The 21,717-nt window shown below is 37.4% G+C and overlaps 1 protein-coding gene across 9 annotated transcripts in view; it reads right to left on the bottom strand.

Annotated features, from left to right (window-relative positions):
* Positions 1 to 21,379, bottom strand: part of CREM (cAMP responsive element modulator) — a 76,834-nt gene extending 55,455 nt beyond the window's left edge. For 4 of the 9 annotated variants that reach the window (XM_043966524.1, XM_043966528.1, XM_043966529.1 and 1 more), the window contains exons 1-3: positions 20,199 to 20,783; positions 9,518 to 9,619; positions 6,877 to 7,000 (exon numbers count right to left, since the gene is read on the bottom strand). In XM_043966524.1, the coding sequence (XP_043822459.1) occupies positions 6,877 to 7,000; positions 9,518 to 9,619; positions 20,199 to 20,314 (342 nt within the window). In that variant the 5' untranslated portion in view covers positions 20,315 to 20,783. Of the gene's footprint in view, positions 1 to 6,876; positions 7,001 to 9,517; positions 9,620 to 20,198; positions 20,784 to 20,986; positions 21,236 to 21,258 lie in introns of those variants that run through there. The other 5 variants (XM_043966527.1, XM_043966525.1, XM_043966531.1 and 2 more) reach the window with 5 other exon arrangements.
* Positions 21,380 to 21,717: the final 338 nt, after the last annotated feature.

The raw sequence follows: 21,717 nt of genomic DNA, 5'->3' as shown, positions 1-21,717 counted from the left end.
CAAGCTATTAAAACAAAGGGTAGGGTGCAGCTAGGTGGCACAGTGGATATAGCACCAGCCCTGGATTCAGGAGGACCTGAGTTCAAATTTGACCCCAGACACTTGACATTTACTAGCTGTGTGACCCTGGACAAGTCACTTAACCCTCATTGCCCCACAAAAAAAAAACAAAACAAAAACAAAGGGTATAAGGCTTCTTCTAATATGTTGCATGTATTCTCTTTGAAGGAGCACAAAGGCATGAAGATGTTCCAATCTGCACAAGTAGGAGGAGTATCTTCACATTAATTTTCTTTTCTTTTAATTTAACTCAATTATTTATTTAGTTAGTTGCTCATTTATTTAGTTGCTCATTTATTTGCTTATTTATTTATTCATTCATTTATTCATTCATTTATTTATTTTGCAGGGCAATAAGGGTTTAAGTGATTTGCCCAGGGTCACAAAGCTAGTAAGTGTCAAGTGTCTAAGGCTGCATTTGAACTTAGGTCCTACTGAATCTTGGGCCAGTGCCTTATCCACTGTGCCACCTAGCTGCCCCTTCACATTAATTTTCAAGCAAAATTTGATAGGGTTCAGGTTTGAAACTTTGAGTTCTATGTAAAAAAGCCATTTTGAGATACAAGTTGGAACAAAAGAGCTCTTATTAACTTTATGTGAGCAAACCTCAAGGCTCTTTTTTTAATACCAGATTTTTTTTTAAAGTAATAAACAAATTCTAAGAAGAGGTCAAAGTGGAAACAAAAATGCTCCAAGGAAAAAACAGCTAAGTGACCAAAGTTAACTGGCAGCACTGTAATATAACATTTTAAACTGTGTACCCAGTGCTCTATAATGACTATTATTTGTCAAAACAAAGAGCTAGTCTAGGTCCAGTGCATGATCTTCTTAAATATTCATGTCTTTATGTCTCTACTTCATACATTCAAACATTATTTTAGATTCGGTATGGATAAGAAAATCCACAGATCTGATGAAAAGAAACAAATAAGGGGGGAGAAGGGAGAGAATCTCAGGATATATATCTGAAAAAAATCTAGTATCTAGACTCAAAAAGACCTGAAAATTTTCTATTAGTAAAACCAACTGCCCAAAGCATAAATTTTGTTCAAGTATATCAACAGATGGCTCTTCAAAGTAGAAAAGCAAACTATCAATCGTGATTTCAAAAACTATTCAAACTCTAACTAAACACCTAATAATCTTTTGCTTATGCCATTTTTTTTTTTTTTGCAGGGCAATGGGGGTTAAGTGACTTGCCCAGGGTCACACAGCTAGTAAGTGTCAAGTGTCTGAGGTTGGATTTGAACTCAGATCCTCCTGAATCCAGGGCCAGTGATTTATCCACTGCGCCAGCTAGATGCCCCCTTGTCATTTGTTCTTTATTGAATACATAAAAATGTATAAACTAGGGAGTTGTTGTAATATGTTTCTCTAAATTGTAAAGTTAAAGTAATCTGCAATTTTATGCACATTTTTAAAAATGAAAATAACAGACTCCGAAAATAAGGTATTCTTTTTTAGGTTCACTTCCAGTAAAGGCCACCAGAGTCAATATAAATTCAACCTAACTTTCTACACCCATTCTAGATATATAGCAATGTAGGATAATGAATATTCATAATGGTGAATTTGAGACAATGCTAACTCTTGAGTCATTAAGGAAAAAATCTATGTTATTAAGTACATATGACTCATTCAATTTTCCATAAAGTAATAATTCATGTATTATGTATATCATAACCCTCAGTTAAACAGAAACACTATATTCTCCAATCACTTGTGATAAAAGATAGTTTAGTGGGAGTAACAGTGAGTTATTTTTATTGAACCTGTCACAAGGGAAAGGTAATATCCTAAAATGAGTTTACAAAAGCACCAATTTACTGGCTCCAATTTTTGTAGTAGTTCTATAGATATGCTATTTTATTGCTTCCAAATCTACAAGGGGAAAAAAGCAAATAAAGCACAAATGAATCTTTCCCCTAGAGGGGAATCTTGCTATTACATCCTATTCATGACTACTTTTACATGACGCAACTCTGTGGTACATAAATAGAATTGAGGGGGGAGGGGTGGCAATGAGGGTTAAGTGACTTCCCAGGGTCACATAGCTAGTAAGAGTCAAGTGTCTGAGGCTAAATTTGAATTCAGGTCCTCCTGAATCCAGGGCCGGTACTTTATCCACTGCGCCACCTAGCTGCTCGAACATAAATAGGTTTTAAAGATTTATTCAAAATAACATATTAGTTCTTCTGAGTATTTATCTGTTTTCCCTATCTGGAAAAAATTCACTTAAAACAATCAAAGTAAAACCCAGAGAAACTTACAGAGCCCCAAAAGACAGAAACAGATATGTTCTGCTGTTTCCATTCAACTGGGTCAGATTTTCATTGCTACTTAGCAATCCTTTTTTCACTGACTCTCTACTTCATTTCTCACAGCACGTATTTCAAACTTTTTCCTCTTTCAAGTCCCCTTTGCTTTATAGTAAGCCTCTTAGCTCACTGAAAAGACTAAAGCCATCTGACAAGAGCTCCCAGAACTTCCATTCCTCAAATGTCACCTGTACACTCATAAACCACTCATTTTGCCATCCTCCTCTCTTGGGTCTCTGAGAAACAAGTAACCCAAATTAATCCCTCTATTTGTACTGTGACTTCCCTCTTGCCTCTTCTAAAAACTCCCTCCAGCAATCATCTTTTCTTTCTCATGCATATACAATCTCCTAACCTACACAAGATCCTTCCTAACAACAAAAATGTTCGTTTCCTCAAACCTAAAAAAATTTTATCTTGACTCTTTTATTGAATACTGCTAATATTCCATTCTCTTCTCCCCTTATTCTGAACAAATTTATTGGAAAAAACAATCTTCTCTCAATGGATCTACTTCTATAAATCAAAACAGCATTTTAGAGAGCATGAACTTGGAGTCACCTGAATTCATATCACAACTTGGTCGTCTATTAACAGTGATGTTTGGGGGAAATGAATTTCCTCATCAAAAAGATACGGATAATACCACCTGTAATACCTACCTTCTTGTGCTGGAATAATTGAAAGAGAATGTATGTGAAAGCAATTTATATATATTATATCACTATTATATTCAAAAGTTTTAATTACATAAAGTGAGAATCATTAAAATGTATTCATTTTGACCTTTACTTTTCCTCATATGTCTTTGAGTGACTTCTCCTTAAATTTCCACTTTCTCAGGTATTACTGCTATTTCTACTTTTTTTTTGAAGACACAATTAGACTTGGTGAAACTTATTAATAAAATCTATTCCAGATGAACTAAAATCACAAAGTATTTAAGTAGAGAAAAAAGTTTATTAAGAAATATGTAAATATGGATTGTGTATTTTTTTAAAACACTAAGTTCTCATTCAACATCCACATGTAATTTTGAGAGACTAATAAACTCCTTAAGAATAGTGATTGTATTTTCCCTTCTTTGTTTATTTAGCACAGTACCTGGCATAGAGCATGTGCTTAATAAAAGCTTTCTAACTGATAATTTTTTAAAGCCTATTTATCACAAACCCCCCAAATTATGAGATTTCCTTGATATTAAATGAATAATCTAGATATAAAACGGCTAATTTATATTTGGAATAATTTATACATGAGATAAATGATTCAGTCAAAAGCTTAAAATATTTTTCTGGACATTTCTAATTCTTTCTCATTAAGGAAAAACTACCTCACAGCACTAACTTTTTTCAACCACACTGTCTTTGATTTTTAGGTCTAGAAAATAAATCTTGTTTAAGTCAATCAGTCCAACAATCAACATTTATTAAATACCCATCAATTCTCAAAAAGGAGAAAATAACAGGGGCAGCTAGATGGCGCAGTGGTTAAAGCACCAGCCCTGGATTCAGGAGTACCTGAGTTCAAATCTGGCCTCAGACACTTGACACTTACTAGCTGTGTGACCCTGGGCAAGTCACTTAACCCCCATTGCCTGCAAAAAACCAAAAAAACAAACAAAAAAAAAAAAAAGGAGAAAAGAACAGTCTGCACACTGCAGGCCACTGAGTGTGATTCCTGGGGACATCTTCATAGATTATTTAAGAGGTGGTTGCTGAACATTTAAAAGGAAACGTTTCAATCCAAAGAGCCAGAATGGTTCCATCAAGAACAGGTCAAGTGGAGCAGCTAGGTGGCACAGTGGATAGAGCACCGGCCCTGGATTCAGGAGTACCTGAGTTCAAATCCGGCCTCAGACACTTAACACTTACTAGCTGTGTGACCCTGGGCAAGTCACTTAACCCCAATTGCCTCACTAAAAACAAACAAACAAACAAACAAGCCAACAAGAACAGGTCAAGCCAGACTAACCTCATTTCCTGTTTTGAAAAGATTATTAAATTAGCAGACATGGGGAGTGCTGTGAATATAGTTTGTTTAGATTTTAAAAATATATATATATTAATACTATTCTCTGTGAAGAAGACAGATATATGCTGACTAGACAATAAGGTACTCTGATGGATTCAGAATTGGTTTTATGGACAGATTCAAAGAGTAACAACACTTCAAAAGCAACAGAGCAAAAAGTCTCCAGTGGAACAACCCAGGGATCTGAGCCCTGTACTGCCTAACATTTTTATCAATGACTTGGACGATGGCATAAATAGTATTATTCATCAACTCTGAAAATAACACAAAAGTTTGGAGTGAACACAGTATACAGTAGAAGATCAAAAGGTATCTTGACAAGCTAGAACACTGGGCTGCATCTAACTAGATAAAGCATAATCAGGATTGCTTAAGACCTGAAAGCTTCTACTACAGATAAAAGGAGATCTCAGAATACAATATTTCAAAAGACAAAAAATTGTCTTACTACCAAATTGCCTGAAAAGCTGAGTATAGTCTTATTGGGACAAAAATAAAGCTTTAATGGAATAGAGCACTTTCAAGATTTCCTGATGAAAAGACCAGAGCTGAGTAGAACCTTGAAATACAAACACAAGAGTCAAGAGAAAACTAGAAAGGTAAGCTTGTTTGAGCAATTAGAAAGGGCTACACAATGATGAAGGACTGATATTCTAATAGGAAAAAATATACATGCATCCCTTTGGAAATTTAATGTCTTCAAAAAGTACAGGGGGTTTTAAATAAGAAAAAAAGAAGGGATCAGGGTCGGTTTTGTTATGAGGCTTTTAAGAGGGGAAAGGAAAGGGAGAATAGAAGGAATACACTAATGTGGAAAGGAAGAAGGATCATTGGAAAATACTTTTTGTCATAACAAATATGGGGAAAGGGTTGGCATAATGGGTACCAAATGACCTTCTCTCCATCTGGACTAGACAACAGAAGTTTGAACACCCACCCAAAATTTGGAAATTAATTAAACTCAACAGGAAACAGAAATGGGAGAAGGGTAGTATAATGAAGGAGGATAATACTGGGAATGAACCGTCATAAGCAAAACAAACTTCTTAATCTTCAAGTAGGGGATGGTACTTAAAAAGAAAAAAGGAGGGAAATAAAAGAACTGGAAATGGGGGACATGGCTAAATGGTGGCATATAAATATAAGGGAATATTATTGTGCCTAAAGAAATGAGAAAAGATGATTTCAAAGAATCCTAGGAGGTACAAACTGATGCTGAGTGAAGCAAGAAAAACGAGGAGAATAATCTATACAAGGCCGGTAACATTGTATAACACTTAAGGATTTTCATCAAAGCAACATACAACTATATCTCCAGAGTACCAGGATGATACCTGTTGCTCTGCCTCCTACCTAGGAGGTGACAGACTTAAGGTGCAGAAGGACATAGACATTTTTGGGACACAGTTGTTGTTTTGCTTAATTATGCTTATTGTTTGACTGTTCATTTGTTACAAAGGTTTGAGGGTTTTTTTCCTGTTTTTAATTACGAAGGGCTTTGGATTTGGGGAAGTATTGTTCATGCCATTTAAAAAAAATGAAATTGGGTATTAAAATATTTTTTAAAGTGCACAGAAAACATAAGGAAACAGCCAATTTTGAAAGTAACATTTAATTATGCACACACATCTATTTGTGTTCTATTTTATATATGAAAAATTTGGGGGTACTTATGTTCTGAATTTTAAAATAAAGCTTACAAAATAAATAAATGGAAATAAAGCTTAATAATTTTAACCTGTACACGGGAGATAGTCTGCATTTTAGATATACTTATTTGTGCATATGTTAATTCCCCAGGTCAAAATTTGCAAATTCCATAAAGACAAGAGACTGTTTCATTACTGTCTTTGTTCCTATTCTCAATGTGCAGCAACAGTCTCTAGCTCAGATCACTAAACTCTTGACTGATTTTCACCCACAAGGCTTAGCGTCTGTAGTACAACAGTTCACCTCTCATAGTTCTGGCCCCACCTTCCCTAAAAATCCACCTCAACCTCCAAAAAAATATTCCTTCAGCATAATTTTTAAAGTACTACATAATCATACACACTGATTTAGATTTATGTTCAAATACCAACAGTCAAAAAAAATAAAAGTAACTGTCAGTTTAAAAAAAGGCAAGCATTCTGTTCAAATAACTCAATTTTATTATAACTAATGATTATCATGCCAACTGTACACCAACCATTCTTTTTGAGTGTCTTATGAGGGCTATGTTTTTTCTTGCTGTCTTTTTCTTCTTTGGGGGTTTTATAGTTTGCTGTTATCATGTGCCCATTAAAATACAAAATTGGTTAAATATCAATATTCCTTTCAATATATGCATTAGAAATAATTACCATCCAAGAATATACTACATTAAAGGCTATCTACAAGAAAATAACAAGTATCAAGCCACAGCTCTTATTTCCATATATTTTCAACTTTATTATTAGTCCCTATTGCTTCTATTTTAATTTACCTGAGCTAGGGTTGGAATTGAATTTTGACCAGTCTGAGTCTGTACATGAGCAGAATCACTGTCTGTTACAGAATCCGTTACACTTCCATCCTGCTGAGATTCAACTGTTTCCATGGTCATTTGTCTGAAAAGAAAATGAAAAAGAAAAACTATTAGGCATCTATCTCAACGATCACTATCTATGTTTGACTCTGACATAATTTCAACTGTGGAATTTTTTAAATAATCAAGATAAATGCTTAGTCCTACAGACTGTATCAATAGAGTACATATTCTCAATCTCCAAATTCTAGGCAATTTATTCTATTGACATTGCCCATGGAAAGCAGATTTTCAAAAACACTGTCCTCCTATGATCACCTATAGCCAAATGATTGAAGTCGTTGGTTTATTCCTTAACTATAATAAAACTTCCATCAAAAGTTTTCTAAAGGTAGCCAATTTCTTTAGGGAAATTCAATAGCATATAAGCTACTATGTGATTGAATAATAGATGGAAAAGTCCTTTGTAATTATAAAGCACTATATAAATGTGAGATATCACTATTGTTATCATCACAATTGTTGATACTAGCATAGAAAGACAGAATCATATATTTAGAACTTGAAGGGATCTCATGATGTAGCCCAACTCCTCTCACTTTACAAAATAAATTAAAGCCATCTCTATTGTATGAAAAAAAAATAGTTATCATTTATTCAAACTGCCCATGTCCATAACATAGTAACAAGATAATTTAATTTTTTAGTAATGAAGTTAATGATAAATAAGTTTATCATGTAATTTTATTCATGTGAAGCTGAAGACATATAAGAGAGCTTTAGTCATTTTTAAGAAACTGATCAAGTTTTGTAAGGATAGCTATCGTTTTAAATATTTTGTTTCCTTTTAAGTTTAATCGAAATAAAAATAGGTTATCACCCTGAATTTGTATCTAAAGAAGTAAGTAATCCTGTAATAATTCTACTTAAAACTAAAAAGTGAAAATGTGATCTTTTAAATGGTATGCTCACTAAATGAAATATGTAACAGTTCATTTTTAAATGACCATTTTAAATTATCTTACTGGTCTTCTACCTTTCCTACTTATTATCACCACAATAATGTTTTTCACCAAAACAGTCTAAAAAAAGATGTAAAATTTAAGATCATTCATAACTTTGATTGAAATAAAAAGTCTCCCAAACAATCATCCTCCACGATGCTTCTCAGACTAGCCATTTCTTTTCCATTTATGCCAACACCTGATTTCCAATTCCTCTAGCTTCATCACATTTGCTTCCTATTTATTAATCTGCTCATACTCTGGTCTTCTAGTATACCCTACATATAGCTGCTAAAATATATAGCTGCTAAAACAATTATTTCTCAAAAAGAAAACACTGATCATATCACTTTTATAATAACTTTTAATAACCCCCTGCCATTATTTATTACTTTAAATTAAAATTCTTAGTTTACTGCTACATATATAGCAAATATACCTAATCCTGTTCATTTTCCAGCCTCATACTTAGTTATTTCTCAAAATGGTCCCTTTACTTTTAGGTCAAACCAATCTATTTGCCTCTCACCATGCAATTAAGATTGTTAATTCTGGGGCAGCTAGGTAGCGCAGTGGCTAGAACACTGGCCCTGGATTCAGGAGGACCTGAATTCAAATCTGACCTCAGACACTTAACAATTACTAGCTGTGTGACCCTAGGCAAGTCACAACCCCAATTGCCTCACAAAAAAAAAAAAAGATTGTTAATCTTACCTCTTTACTTTCAAACATGCCAAGTCTTCTACCTCAAGTAGTCCTGCTTTCTTTAAGGAGCACTGGCCTTTAAGAGCCAGCTCAAAACTCTCCTCTTTCCAAGAAGCCCTTTCTTATCACTATGTGATTAAACTATCCTATATACATTAACATCTTACCTATCTGGAACTCAAATATGGTAACTTTACCTATCCAGAACTCAGCTGAAAACCAAGAAAAAGGAAAAAAAGAAAAAGGCCCTCTCTGACCACTGGATATATGAAAGAAAGTCCATTAACTAGAGGCACCCACAGTGCCTGGGCTCAGAGCCTATTTACTCTTACATCAATCATTATTCAAAAAACCTTGATTATCTTGTTTCAAAACCAGGAAAAGCTGTTTGCTCTACAGGCAGATACAATGTCAGCCACAAAAAGTAAGACCTACAAGAATGAAAGAGACAGAAAAACTATAAAAAATAGATAAAACCAACAAAATCACAGCAGGCTAGAGGTATTTAATGCATCAATATTTCAATAGTCCCTAAAGGCATCTTGTAATACAGAACATTACAGTAAAAATGACCCTGAATCATCCAGAAAGGTTATATTCTGTTTGTGCTACTATTTATAAGAAAGCAGAGGAAAGTTTAATATATGATTTCTATCTCTCTAATCCAACTACTCAGCTCAAATGAGACTAACTGCCACATGCTCCACTTTCTAGTCAGTGTGTGTATGTGTATAGTGCTATACAAAAAGTAGTTCAATGTATCTGATGGATGAATATATAGTTTATATTTATTTTTAACATAGGTTAAGGCTGAAGAGAACAAATAATTAGAATGTCTATCATTCTAACTTTAACTTTTTAAAAAAACAGATAAACATAAGTTTACCTACCTTATACTTGTCTTAATATATTTTTTCCTGCCACATTTGCTCATTATTAAGACATTTGTAAACAATGCTTTGCTCCTTCCCAGCTTTCTTCTTCTATTTATCCTGCAGTAAAATTATACTTTTGAATTTGGGATATTACAAAATTTCCATCAAAACAATTTAAGACTTTGTTGTCAAAATAAAACCAGGAAGGAGATCATTCTAATTTCATACAATTAAAATGAGAGGAGATAAAAGCAGCAAGATAAAAATTCCAATTATTCATTCAATCTGCTTTTTAAATATCTAATTTTCTGTTTCAAGTGTCACACTAAAGTTTTCAACATGTCAATGGACTTCTAAAATTATAGTATAAAGCTTAAAATTGTCTGAAACATAAAAATATGTGACACTGATAGCCATCACAGTTCTGTTACTAGTTGCCCCTTATCAAAATCCAATACATGGATTAAGAACACCTTAGTCCAAGAGCCAGCAGTACTTGATGAAAACTATGAATCTCCAATCCTGCTGAGGATAAAACCCCCCTCAACTTCCATTACCCATCTATATACTATCTGTCTCCCTCACACTCTGTCTGGCACTGCTCCCTCCACACACAGAACGCATTTTCTGGAAGGTTTCAAGACTTCCTTCAACCAAAAGGAAGACTGTTCTAATCAATTTAACTATAAAACAAAATGCCATTAATCCCAAATTTCTAAGGAAATGCCTTTTAAAATTATATGTGGACATCTTTATGTGTACAAATGCATGACTAGGTCAACAAATTCAGGAAAAAAGACTGGCACTTGCAAATGTAAACATAGCCAAATGTCTATCAATTCTAATTCTCAAGGACAGAATTGGTTTTGCCTGTGAAATCAGTGGGAAAATGGCCGAGAACCCATATTCCTTGTTTTAGTTCCTCTTCTCTTACTGCCAAAATGCTGTCATATCACCAACATATTTATGTTCACCAACACTGAAACTGGCATAATTCAAGGCAAAGGAATGATGATGCCACACCATCCCGAAGTGAGAATAATTGATGATGGCACTGTCACCTATTACTAAGTGGGGATGCTAAATATCATAGGATGAGAAAAGGAGATACCTTTGGACTACTCATTTTGACAATTAATGGTGCTTTCTTATACTGATAAATTTAATGGTTTTGTCCTTCCCAAAATAATTATAAGCTTCCTGAGGACAAGGGGCTTTCTTACATAGCTGTGTTATCAATAATGAAAAGACATTTAAGTGTATACTATATGCCAGATACTGTGTTAAGCACTAGGTATACAAATACAAGCAAGAGATACAAATACAGTCCCTGCCCTTCGGAAAAGACACTAAAAGGCTTCTTATCAATCAACAGAGCTGGCACTTGTCAAATTAATATATAAAGTGCTATCTTTGGGCCACTACAACTACAGTGGTAATGGATGATAACAGAAACCTCAATGAAAAGAGAGACTAATTCCTCCCCCACCCCTGTAATGGCAACAATAATATAGTTATTCTCAAAATCCTCCCTTGGAGGAAAAAAGTGTTTCCTTGGTGAAATATTACAGATATTCTGAAACTCTACTTTTTTCTCAGCTTTTATTTAACTTTTACAATGTCTGATCCTAAACAATCCAAGTAGAAATTCAACTCATCACCAGTGTATAAATTCATTTTCTTTGGCACAGCAGCTAACTTCTCATTAAAATTATATAAAAGCAATATTCTTTTTGGGGGGTGGCAATTGAGATGAAGTGACTTGCCCATCGTGTCTTGAGGTTACATTTGAACTCAGGTCCTCCTGACTCCAGGGCAGGTGTTCTATCCACTGGGCTACCTAGGTGTCCCTATAAGCAATATTCTTTAAACAAAGATTTGCTTTTAAGCAATGCCTAATTAGGAAACATGTTATTTTTTTCACTTAAAAAATACTTAATCTACTTTATCTTCATTGCAGGCATCAAACAACTACTACTTTAGCCACTTTGGAGACAGTCACAGTGATATTCAGATGATAGTATTATCTCTAGTCTTTTAATGATGTTTATTGAAAAAAAGAAGTGATGCTCCAAATAGAATACTATCCTTCAAAGTAAACAAAACAGACATCTTTTCTCTACATTGGAGAATTGCCTATCATTAAAGATCCTCATGAAAAATAAACCAATATGATTATACAAACCATCTTTCCTTTCAGTTCTTCAGTACTGAAACCTTAGTTCTGAAGGCTCTAAAAAATTCTACAAGATAAAAATCATTTTTATCTATGTTCATTGTTTTAACATAGTTATTTCTGAAAACTAATATATTTCATTTTTGAAAGTACCATACCATCCCACCCATCCCCTAATATAGGTTGTACCCCACATAGGGAGATCTCTTTGAAAAGAAAAAAATAAGTATAGGCTACATTAAGATAAATGTTCCAGAAATGAAAGAGTAAAAAATAACATACTCATCATCTCTCTGATAATTTGCAAATTACTTTGAGTCTTACATTTAGGTAGTTTCATTATGTGTAATGATGAATATTTCTATTCAAAGGATCAAGATCCAGGTTTCCCAACCTTTTTCTGGTCCCACAGTCCTCATAGCCTTTCAAGTTTATCATTGTATACATAAAAAATGAAATAGATTAATTTTTCAGAAATAAAAACTATTCCCTTGATAAGCTTTTTATCTAAAAATATCCCAGGTTGGGAACTCCTGATCTAAACTGTCAAACATTCAAGACCAGTTTAAAATATAAAATGACCACATTTCATAACCATTTTTCCCTGAAATATGGATATACATTTTGGGTGTCGTCATGGAAAAAATAAAGGCAACACAGAATGGCTTCTAGAATACTTACCTTAAAATGTTATTTTAGAAATATGATTTGTCTTTGACCTAAATTACATTTGCCCAAAAGACATGATTTATGTAGGGCTATAAACTTAGAGTTAGAAAAAACCTAAAGGTAATCTAACCCAAGCTCCTCGTTGCAGATAATGACAGTGAGGACCAGAGAGGTCAGATGATTTGCCCCAAATGGGGCTTGATCCTGGGAATCCAAGTCCTTTGATTCCAAATCCAGATATTTTTTCATTATACAATGCTGCCTGCCATATGAAGTTTCCTTTATTTTTAAATTACTTTGTTAAGACTACCTGAAAGAAATATCCAGCTGTTTCTAACTGACATCAAATATATGTTTTGGGTTTTTTTTTGGTTTTTTTGCGGGGCAATGGGGATTAAGTGACTTGCCCAGGGTCACACAGCTGGTCAGTGTCAAGTGTCTGAGGCCTGATTTGAACTCAGGTACTCCTGACTCCAGGGCCAGTGCTTTATCCACTGCGCCATCTAGCTGCCCCCCTAACATAGAATATATGGGGAAAAAAAAAAAAAAACAATTGTAAAGAATTTACAGAAAGGAAAAATGACAGAATTTTAATGAACATAGACCTACTCATTTGCTATATCAAATGTAAAATTAAATATAAGCTCCAATTTGCACACAAACGGCCCGTTAGCATTTTATTTAACACTTTAAGGTTTGCAAAATGCTTTGCTTGATATCTAATTTGATCTTCACAACAACCCTGTGAGGTGGGTGCTATTATTACCCCCATTTTACAGATGAGGAAACTGAGGGCCAGAGAGGTTAACTCCCTTATGCAGAACAGAACTCAAAGGTTTTCTAGACTCCAAGTCGGACACTCCATCCACTGAGCCACCTAGCTCACTCACTATGCTAAAGTTTACAAAAATCTATTACTCAAAACACAGGAAGAGGAAGGACAAATGGTAGATAAGATAACATATCAAGGCTGAAGGGCAGCTAGGCGGCAAAGAAGATAGAGCACCAGGCCTGAAGTCAGGAAGTTGTTTAGTTGTGTAGGACTTTGTGACTCTATTTGGGTTTGTTTGTTTTTTTAAAAAACAAAGATACTGGAGAGATTTGCCATTTCCATCTCCAGCTCATTTTACAGATGAGGAAACTGAGGCAAAAGGAGTTAAGTGACTTGACCAGGACTGCTGGGCTTCTAAGTGTCTGAGGTCAGATTTGAATTCAGGAAGATCAATCTGTTGAGCGGGCAGTCAGGAAGACCTGAGTTCAAATCATGTCTCACAGACACTTATTAGCTAGTCTGGCCCTGGGCAAGTCACTTAACCCTGTTTGCCTCAGTTCCTCACCTGTAAGACAATGGGGTGTAGGAAATGGCAAATTACTCCAGTGTCTTTGCCAAGAAAACCGTGCAAAAAGGGTCACAAAGAATTTGACATGATTGAAAAAAACAACAAAATAATCAAGGCTGAAGACAAATCTTAAATAACACTGTTCAGAAAAGACTTGATTTTATTCAAATGTTCCCATTTAAGAAGTCTCAACCTAATTTTCTTGGAAACTGTTCTTAAATCTAAGCCCTCCTCAAGAATTTTAGCTTGGTATGCATTTAAGAAAATGCCCCTTCTTTTGACAATCCTTTAATACACACACAAAAAATTATGAAAATGAAATAGGAAGCTTAATTTTTTATTGTCTTTCATGATTGACTTGTCACAGCTACAAATCTCCAGCTGATTCTGGTAAGAAAACAGAAACTTTCCTTTTTTTGCCAGAATGGACTAAGTTTGGGGCTAAATTCTGCAAACTGTTCTTCCATTTACACTACCCAAATTCATTATACAATTCATGCTATTCATCTAGCAGGGAGGGGGAATCTAAAGATTAACTGTGCCCTTTAACAGATTACAGTAGTAAATTACATAAATGGGGGAAGGGTGGGATCAGGGTTTTTCGTTTTGTTTTGTTTTGTTTTTTAGTACTAGTTAGGGGATATTATCACACCATAAAGGTGACAAATCACATGTAACCAAATCAAAATAGCCTAAACCAGCCTTGGCAAAGCTGTTGTTTTCTTATGCCAATGCATTAAAATACACAATTTTAAGTTGAGAAAGTTGACATGTAGGAATTTACACCACTAGGTCCTGGGGATAAACTAGACTGAGGTTAGAGAAGAAAAGGCTGGAGTAAAAACCAGAATGTGCATGTATTTTAAGTTCAAATTACATATGTGACCCAATTTAAACTTTTCACCTACACTTTGGACTACTTTGATAACCAGAGTAAGCTGGAAATCCAGAATTAATATAATTTATTGGAGCTCTTAACACAGTTTAATGATACAATAGGAGCAGATGAATATTACCAAGTATCTCCAAGGTTTTGTTGTTGTTTGGTCACTGTATCAGTCCCTTTAGAAAAATATGGAATACATGTATTTTTAATGACTTTTGCTTGTCCATTAAGAGCTTCCAATACAATACAGGCAACATTAAAATCACAGAAAAAGACAGAAACAGTATGAAGGAATTTTTTCCTCTCCCATTTTATTTTTCTGTCACTATAATCTTGGGGAGAGGAGGTGGGAGAAAAAAAGAGTCAGAAGGGTAAGTGAGGAAAACTTAAAGATAACAAAGTGAGGAAGTGATAGGAAGTTCTTGTTTTCTCCTGTCACTGGGAATGACATTTTCTCCTCTCATTTTTCCCAATGACTGTTTTTAAATCAGTTCTTAATCCCATTAAATAGGGGCAGCTAGGTGGAGCAGTAGATAGACCACTGGCCTGGAAGTCGGGAGGACTCAAATCCAAATCTCACCTCAGACACTTACTAGCTCTGTGACCCTGGGCAAGTCACTTGACCCCAATTGCCTTAAACATCAGGGGCTATCTCCAGTCTTCCTGATGTATATCTTGCCACTGGAGCCACAAGGCTTTGGAGTAGAGAGTGAGATTGGTGACCGTGCCCAGCCCACCCTCACTTAAATCTAATTCAGTGCAAGTCATGACATCATCCCAATGTCATGGTCTTCTTCAAGAATGACAAACAAGAATGAATATTCTTCTTATAGGTTTTTGGGCCAGGGAAATGATAACAAATATTAATATATAATATAATAAATATAATTGAAGGATAGAAATAATTCCTTTACAGCATAAAAACTACTTTCACCATAAAAAATTCTAGGTAGTGTTAATTTATCTCAAGAATTGTGTATGATAATCACTCATTTCTAATGTTTTAAGACTTATAAAGCACTTTCCTCACAAATGAATGAGGTGGTCAGTGTAAGTGTTATCTTCATTTTATAGATGAGGAAACTGAAGCTCAAAAAAATTAAAATTGTCCATGGTCACACAGCTAATAAGTGCTTGAGATGGTCCAATTCCTGAGATCTTCCCACTAATAGCACTCAGCCTTTCAGATTAAAAAAATTAACTGAATACCTTGAGAGTGGGGGCATAGGAGTGGGGAGTGAACGTCATGCTTCATATAGACAAAACAGAATGATGCTTCCTTTGTTCATGATTAAAATCTACACTATGACATAGTTGAGAGCCTCAAATGCTCATATTCAATCACTTGGAGGCAACCTCAGATTAATCTGATGGAGAGCTAACAGATTCATTTTGGTTTTACCTGAAATCTACTCCGAGTATTAGCTGGTGACTGTGTTGACCTGAGGATTCTTGGGCAATTAAACGAAAACAAGCAATCTGAAAATCTACCTAAACATTGTATTGACAGTTTTGAAATTCTGGACTTCTTCCCTTGAAAAGTTAAAGATCGAATGAGAAAAGGGCTTAAGAGATATGTGATTTTACTATGCAACCACAGTGACTAATTTTCACAAACTTAGTCTGGGCTTCCATTCACGTATTCTTTGTTTATCACTCTTACCTTGGTGCCTTTCAGGTATTGTATGATTACAAGTCAATATAAAGTCATCATAAGATCAAATTGTTGACTTTTACCTCTTCCTGGAATGACTATCACTGGTATAGAAATAGGCTGTTTTCATTAGTTATCTCCTTCTCCCTCCTCCCTGATGGCAAAATATGCCTGCCTCTTTTACTGGAGAAAATGATTATAACTTTATACTTCTAAAAGATAAAGTGTTGAAAAGTTCCACTTTCTCTTTCCTCTGCCAAAAGATAAATATATATAATTTGAGGCACTACCAGGTCTATCTCTAGGTTGAGATCATTAAACATTTTACGAAGTCTGAACTTCCTGTTAATCCTCTGAAATTGTAAACACACCAGATAGAAAATGACAAATACTTCAAGTGGAATAGAGGCTGTATTAGGAGAAAAACAAACAAACAAATAACCGCAAATTATTTGGTTGTCAAGATATATAGCAAGAGAACATAGTTCTTGCAGCCAAAATAAGACTCCACAGGTCAAATTATGACGCAAGATACACTAATACCTAAAAAGACCAAGTCAAAGAAAAGAATCCAGAAACTAATGGGAACCAAGCAGGTGAGTCACAGACAAATGTCATTTTAAGGACCTGGGAAGGAGAGGAGTTAATAAGTAGGGCTCTAAGAATTCAGAAGTATTAAAACAGTCCCAGACCTACAAAGACTGAACAGGATGTCTATAATGGTCACCTGATAGTTCCATACACAAGATTAGTAAACTTTTGGAATAAGGAAAAATACAACAGTTGAGGTATACAGTAGGGTATGAGGAGATCCAAGTTTAAGATTAATCAGGGGGAAAAAAATTAATCAGGGTTTCCAAATGATCACTTAAGTACCGCAATTTTGTAAAGAAATAAAAGTATCTGAATACACCTTTAAATGAAGTTAATATTTTGAATCCAAATCATATTTTAAAACATGGGGTGATTAGTACATGGGGAGATTTAGTATCATTCCAAATAATTCCTTTATTTTCAACTAGTCAACATTAACATTTATACAGATGTAATTTTGATGGCTGGAGTCATCCATTCATTCCCTAGTTGGATTTTTTTTTTCCCACTTCACTCCTGCCCTTTGCCTATTTTCTTTCTTATAAGCATTTAAATCTGTTAATTAAAAGAAAGTGGAAATAAGAAGCATCCAATGCAGCACAGAAAAATAATTTATTTGGGAGAGGGAAATAAATGTTTGTTTTAAGAGGATTCATTACAAAATTCTTTTATGTATTGTTTTATTGTATTTAAAAGAAAGTTACAAAAAAAATTTATATATAATCGTTCAGATGAACTGCTACTAGTTAGAATAAAAATTTTAACTTTACTGGGAAACAGTGAGATGAGGAAAGCTGAAGTTAACTAGAATAAAGCTTGAGAAATTTTCTGTGTACTTAATTTATTCAAGTAATTCCTGTTTACTAATAATTAATATATTTGAGCAGGCAATTGTTTCAGCTTAAGTATTCCAGGGTGTATATTAAATCACTCTGTAGAAACAATAAGCTTTTGGTTGGTTTTTAACTAGAGCAAAAGTACAAAATCTCATATATAGCACAGATGCATAATGGTTTTTTCCAACTGTGTTGAATACATGGCCTTTTATACAATTCATGCCAGCAAACAGAACAAGAAATTTCCCATCTTATTTAGCGCTGGCATTTCCAACTTGGAAGTTTCTCCAAGGAAAGATTAGCATATGAAACACAATGAAAGATTTGGACATATTTAGAATAATTTCTAACAGAAACCATGCCATTCTGAAAGCTTAACAACATTAAAAAAAATTCACTATAGATATTGTTAATAAAATAAGTTTATTTTTCAAAAATGGGCACATACAGATTAAATGTCAGAAATGAATATCACTTAGAGGACCACTCAAACATATCATTTGCCTGGTTATCTTTCTCCCTGGTGAGAGATCATGAAAAGGTCCACAAACAGTACAAAATGACCAAAAAGACCCTCATTAAAACTTTCATTTATATTCAATATTAGTCCCCCAAATTCTACTGTGTAAACAGATATAAAGTTGTATAAAAGCAATCTTTTCTAATTCTCAACTGGTCTGACATCAAAATGGCAAGAAATCACTAGCTCCCAAGACAGTATTTTACCTTGGCAAATTCCCTAGATAAATCTTTCTAATCTAATCTCACCTTCCTCTTTGTAGGAGTTGTCTCACAGCCATCATAGTATCAGCAGTCCCCATTAGAACTTTTGTGAGTCAATCACATGACATGTATGAGATAGTACTGTAGGATGTTTTAAAACCTGAAAAAAAACCTATTGTATACTGTTCCAGGAAAGGTCATAATTCTAAGCAAGTTTTCATTCATTTTATTAATATTTATGTAATGACCCTACCAAGGTAACTATGATTTAATCTATTGCCTAGGAATAGGCAATAGATTAATGTCATTAATAACCAAGTCAAAAATTTACAAGCCCCACAGTAACAATGCCAGATTTAAATTTTAAAATTAATTTTTAAATTAAAAAATTGCTCCTGAAATTCTCACAATTAAACAATATATAGATATACACACATAAACATATATATGTGAATAAGTACAGAGTAGTTACAATCTTAACCACAAAACAGAGCTAAAAAATACCAATGGAAATCACATTATAGGTACAGGTGTCAATATCCAAAAATTGACAACGTTGAAAGTACTTTAAAAAAGTCAGACCCTTGAGAATATCTTCTAATATACCAGCTGAGTAACTGTGTAAGCCACCCTGCCTTTAAATATTCATTTATACTAATACACAACCCCTCAAGGCCAAAACAGTCTGGGGGAAAAAAAATCCTTGTTTTTAAGTACACCAATAATACATTTTTTTCAAACATTTTCAAGCATTTTTATTACAGGATGTAATAGAAAAAATTTGTTTTGTAATAGAAGTGTTTCTGCAGGTATCAAATACTTTGATGTATGGTTGAAAACCACCCTGCCAGTTTCTGCAGGCATCAAATCTCAAATGCTTGAGTACCACGATGGAAGAGAATTGTTAGATCAAAAATGAAAAAAAAAATGAACAAATGTTCTAAGTGATTATGAGTCAAAACCAGCACTTAAGGTACACAAAATGTGCTCAATAAGGTTGGAAGTAAATTCTGGGATGGAGCCTAGGGGTAAATTACAAGATAGTAAAGCATACATTAGCAACTGAATATAGGTCACTGGTGATATATAGTGTTTTAAGATTAATGAAGTGACTGACATTAAATTCTGCTAAACTAAATTATTTCTAAGCAGATTTCAAATTTAGAGATCAAGGAAAAATAGCAGGAAAATTCGAGTGGTGCTTGGCCACGTCTCAACTAGTTATTGATCACTAAACGCCCTCTAAATGTGCACGCAAGCAGGAAAGACTAATCACTTTCGCAAAATTTATTCATCCTTTACAAGCCATTAATAGACTGAACAGTCTCTTCATATCCTCTTGAAGAGGGATTACATTAAGTTTACGGGAATGTCATCTATACCAAAGGTTTTGAAGACCTAACTGGTCATGGAAAACCTAAGACCTAACGACCTTAAATGAATCATAGCAGTGGAGGTCTCAAGGGGTTTTCAGGTTTGGTTTGCTAAGGGATTTACTTACATCATCGCATTTGAGTGCCCCCACAACCCTGTAAGGTGAGTACTACAAACACTGTGCCCATTTCACAGATAATGAAACTGAGGGTTGGTGAAGTTAACGGTTTGCCACGGTCGTGGGGCTGTCGTCCGACCTTGTCTCCTCCTCGGTTCGGAAAGGAGGCAGCCCAGGACACTATGGCCGAGATCTGAAACCTGCCGCCCTCGTTCCTAGGTTTAAAAACCGCCAGCCTCCCCCCGGGCACCTCACCCTCGGCCCCCCGCCCAGCCCCAAGGCCCGGGCACTTCCATTTCCGGCTCCGCCAAGTCCGACACGTCTACCTGGATGGCAAGTTTAAATGCCGCCCCGCGGGGAAGGCTCGGGGGGCCCCGGGCCAGTCCCCGGCGGGCTCCCGGGAAGCCAGAGCCAGGGGACGGGGCTTAGGGATGACATCCATCGGAGCTGCACGGTCCACGCTAGACCCCGAGGAGCTGCCGGAGGGCGAGGCTCCCAGTCCGCGGGGCTCGGGAAGCGGCCGCCCCCCTCCCCAAGATCGGGGCGTTGTGTCCGGGTCGCCGCTCCCGGGGCCCGTCGTCAGTCCGGAAGGAGAAGCGAACGGCGGGCGCCGAGCCCGGGCTCGCCGGCCCAGGCCGGGTCTTCCGGGGCGCTCGGGAGCCGACGCGGCACCTGGGTCCCTGCCCGCGGAAGCCGGGTGGAGGAAGGTCCAAGGAGCCTTGGCCCGCGGGGAGCCGGAGGGGGCACTGCACCGGCAGCGGGGCCCCGAAGGGAACGAGAAGGCGCAGTTGGCCCCGGCCGCCCGCCTCCCTCGCTGGCCGGGCTCCGGCTGCTCCAGCGCGGTCGGGAAGGAGGCAGAAAGGCGGCGGGCGGAGAGAGAGGGGAGAGCGGGCGGGCTCCCTAGCGCGGCCCGTCCCCATCCCCCTCCTGCCCCTGCTCCTCCCTCCCTCCCTCCCGCTCTGCACCCCCCAGCGGGACAGCGCAGCGCAGCGCAGCGCAGCCCCGGGTCCGCTGCTCCTCCTCCTAGTCCTCCTCCTTCGCCTCCTCCTCCTCCTCCCGCTCCAGCGTCGGCGGCTTCGGGCTCTCTAGGTCGGGGGGCAGACGCGCTACTTACCCGCCGCGAAGGGATTTACGTAGCGGGCCTCGTCACTGATTACGGGCGGGAGGAGGTGGAGACGGGGACCCGGAGCCGCCGCTCAGGAGCGGCGCCCGCCGCCGCCCAGCAACCCCGCCGACGGCGGCCGCTCCACGTAACCCCCACGTCAGCTCGGCTGCGACGACGGCCTCTTCGCCGGGGGGCCAGGGGACGAAATGTAGCTCCGAAGCTGTGGCCGAGCCGAGCCGCCTCCTCGCACCCAGCCCTCCCCTCCCCCACTCCCTCCTTACCTCCCTCGGGCACACGCAGCGGAAAAGTTCAAAGCTCTAACCCCGCCCCCTGCCGGCCGCGAGCGGGCGGGCGGCGCTGACAATTCAACAATTAAATGGAACGAGCTGGAAGGGGGCGGGGGAGGGGCTGACCCGAAGGGTGAGGAGGGCGGGGCCGGGCCGGGGGAGGGGGGGGGGCGGGGGAAGAGGGAAGAGAAGGGAGCCAGACTAAGGGGTGGGGCCTGAGGAGGGGGGCGGGGAATGGGGTGGGGAAGTGGAACCGGAACCAACCGCAGCGCGCGCGGCGCTCGGAATGCCAATTGGTCGCAAACACGCCCAACGGCCGCTGGCCCGCCCCGCCCCCAGCCCTACCCCGCCCCCCCCCCTCCCCTCCGGTCTCGAGGGCTCTCCTCAGCCTTTAGCCGCCCCTGGAGGTTTTTCGCGAGCTCGGGACCGTTGTCCGGGCCTGGCAGCGCCCAG

The sequence above is a fragment of the Dromiciops gliroides genome, chromosome 5 (assembly GCF_019393635.1).
Source record: "Dromiciops gliroides isolate mDroGli1 chromosome 5, mDroGli1.pri, whole genome shotgun sequence".
NCBI classification, from domain to species: domain Eukaryota; kingdom Metazoa; phylum Chordata; class Mammalia; order Microbiotheria; family Microbiotheriidae; genus Dromiciops; species Dromiciops gliroides.
Note: the sequence above shows the minus strand (reverse complement) of the source record. Positions and strands in the feature narration are given on the sequence as shown.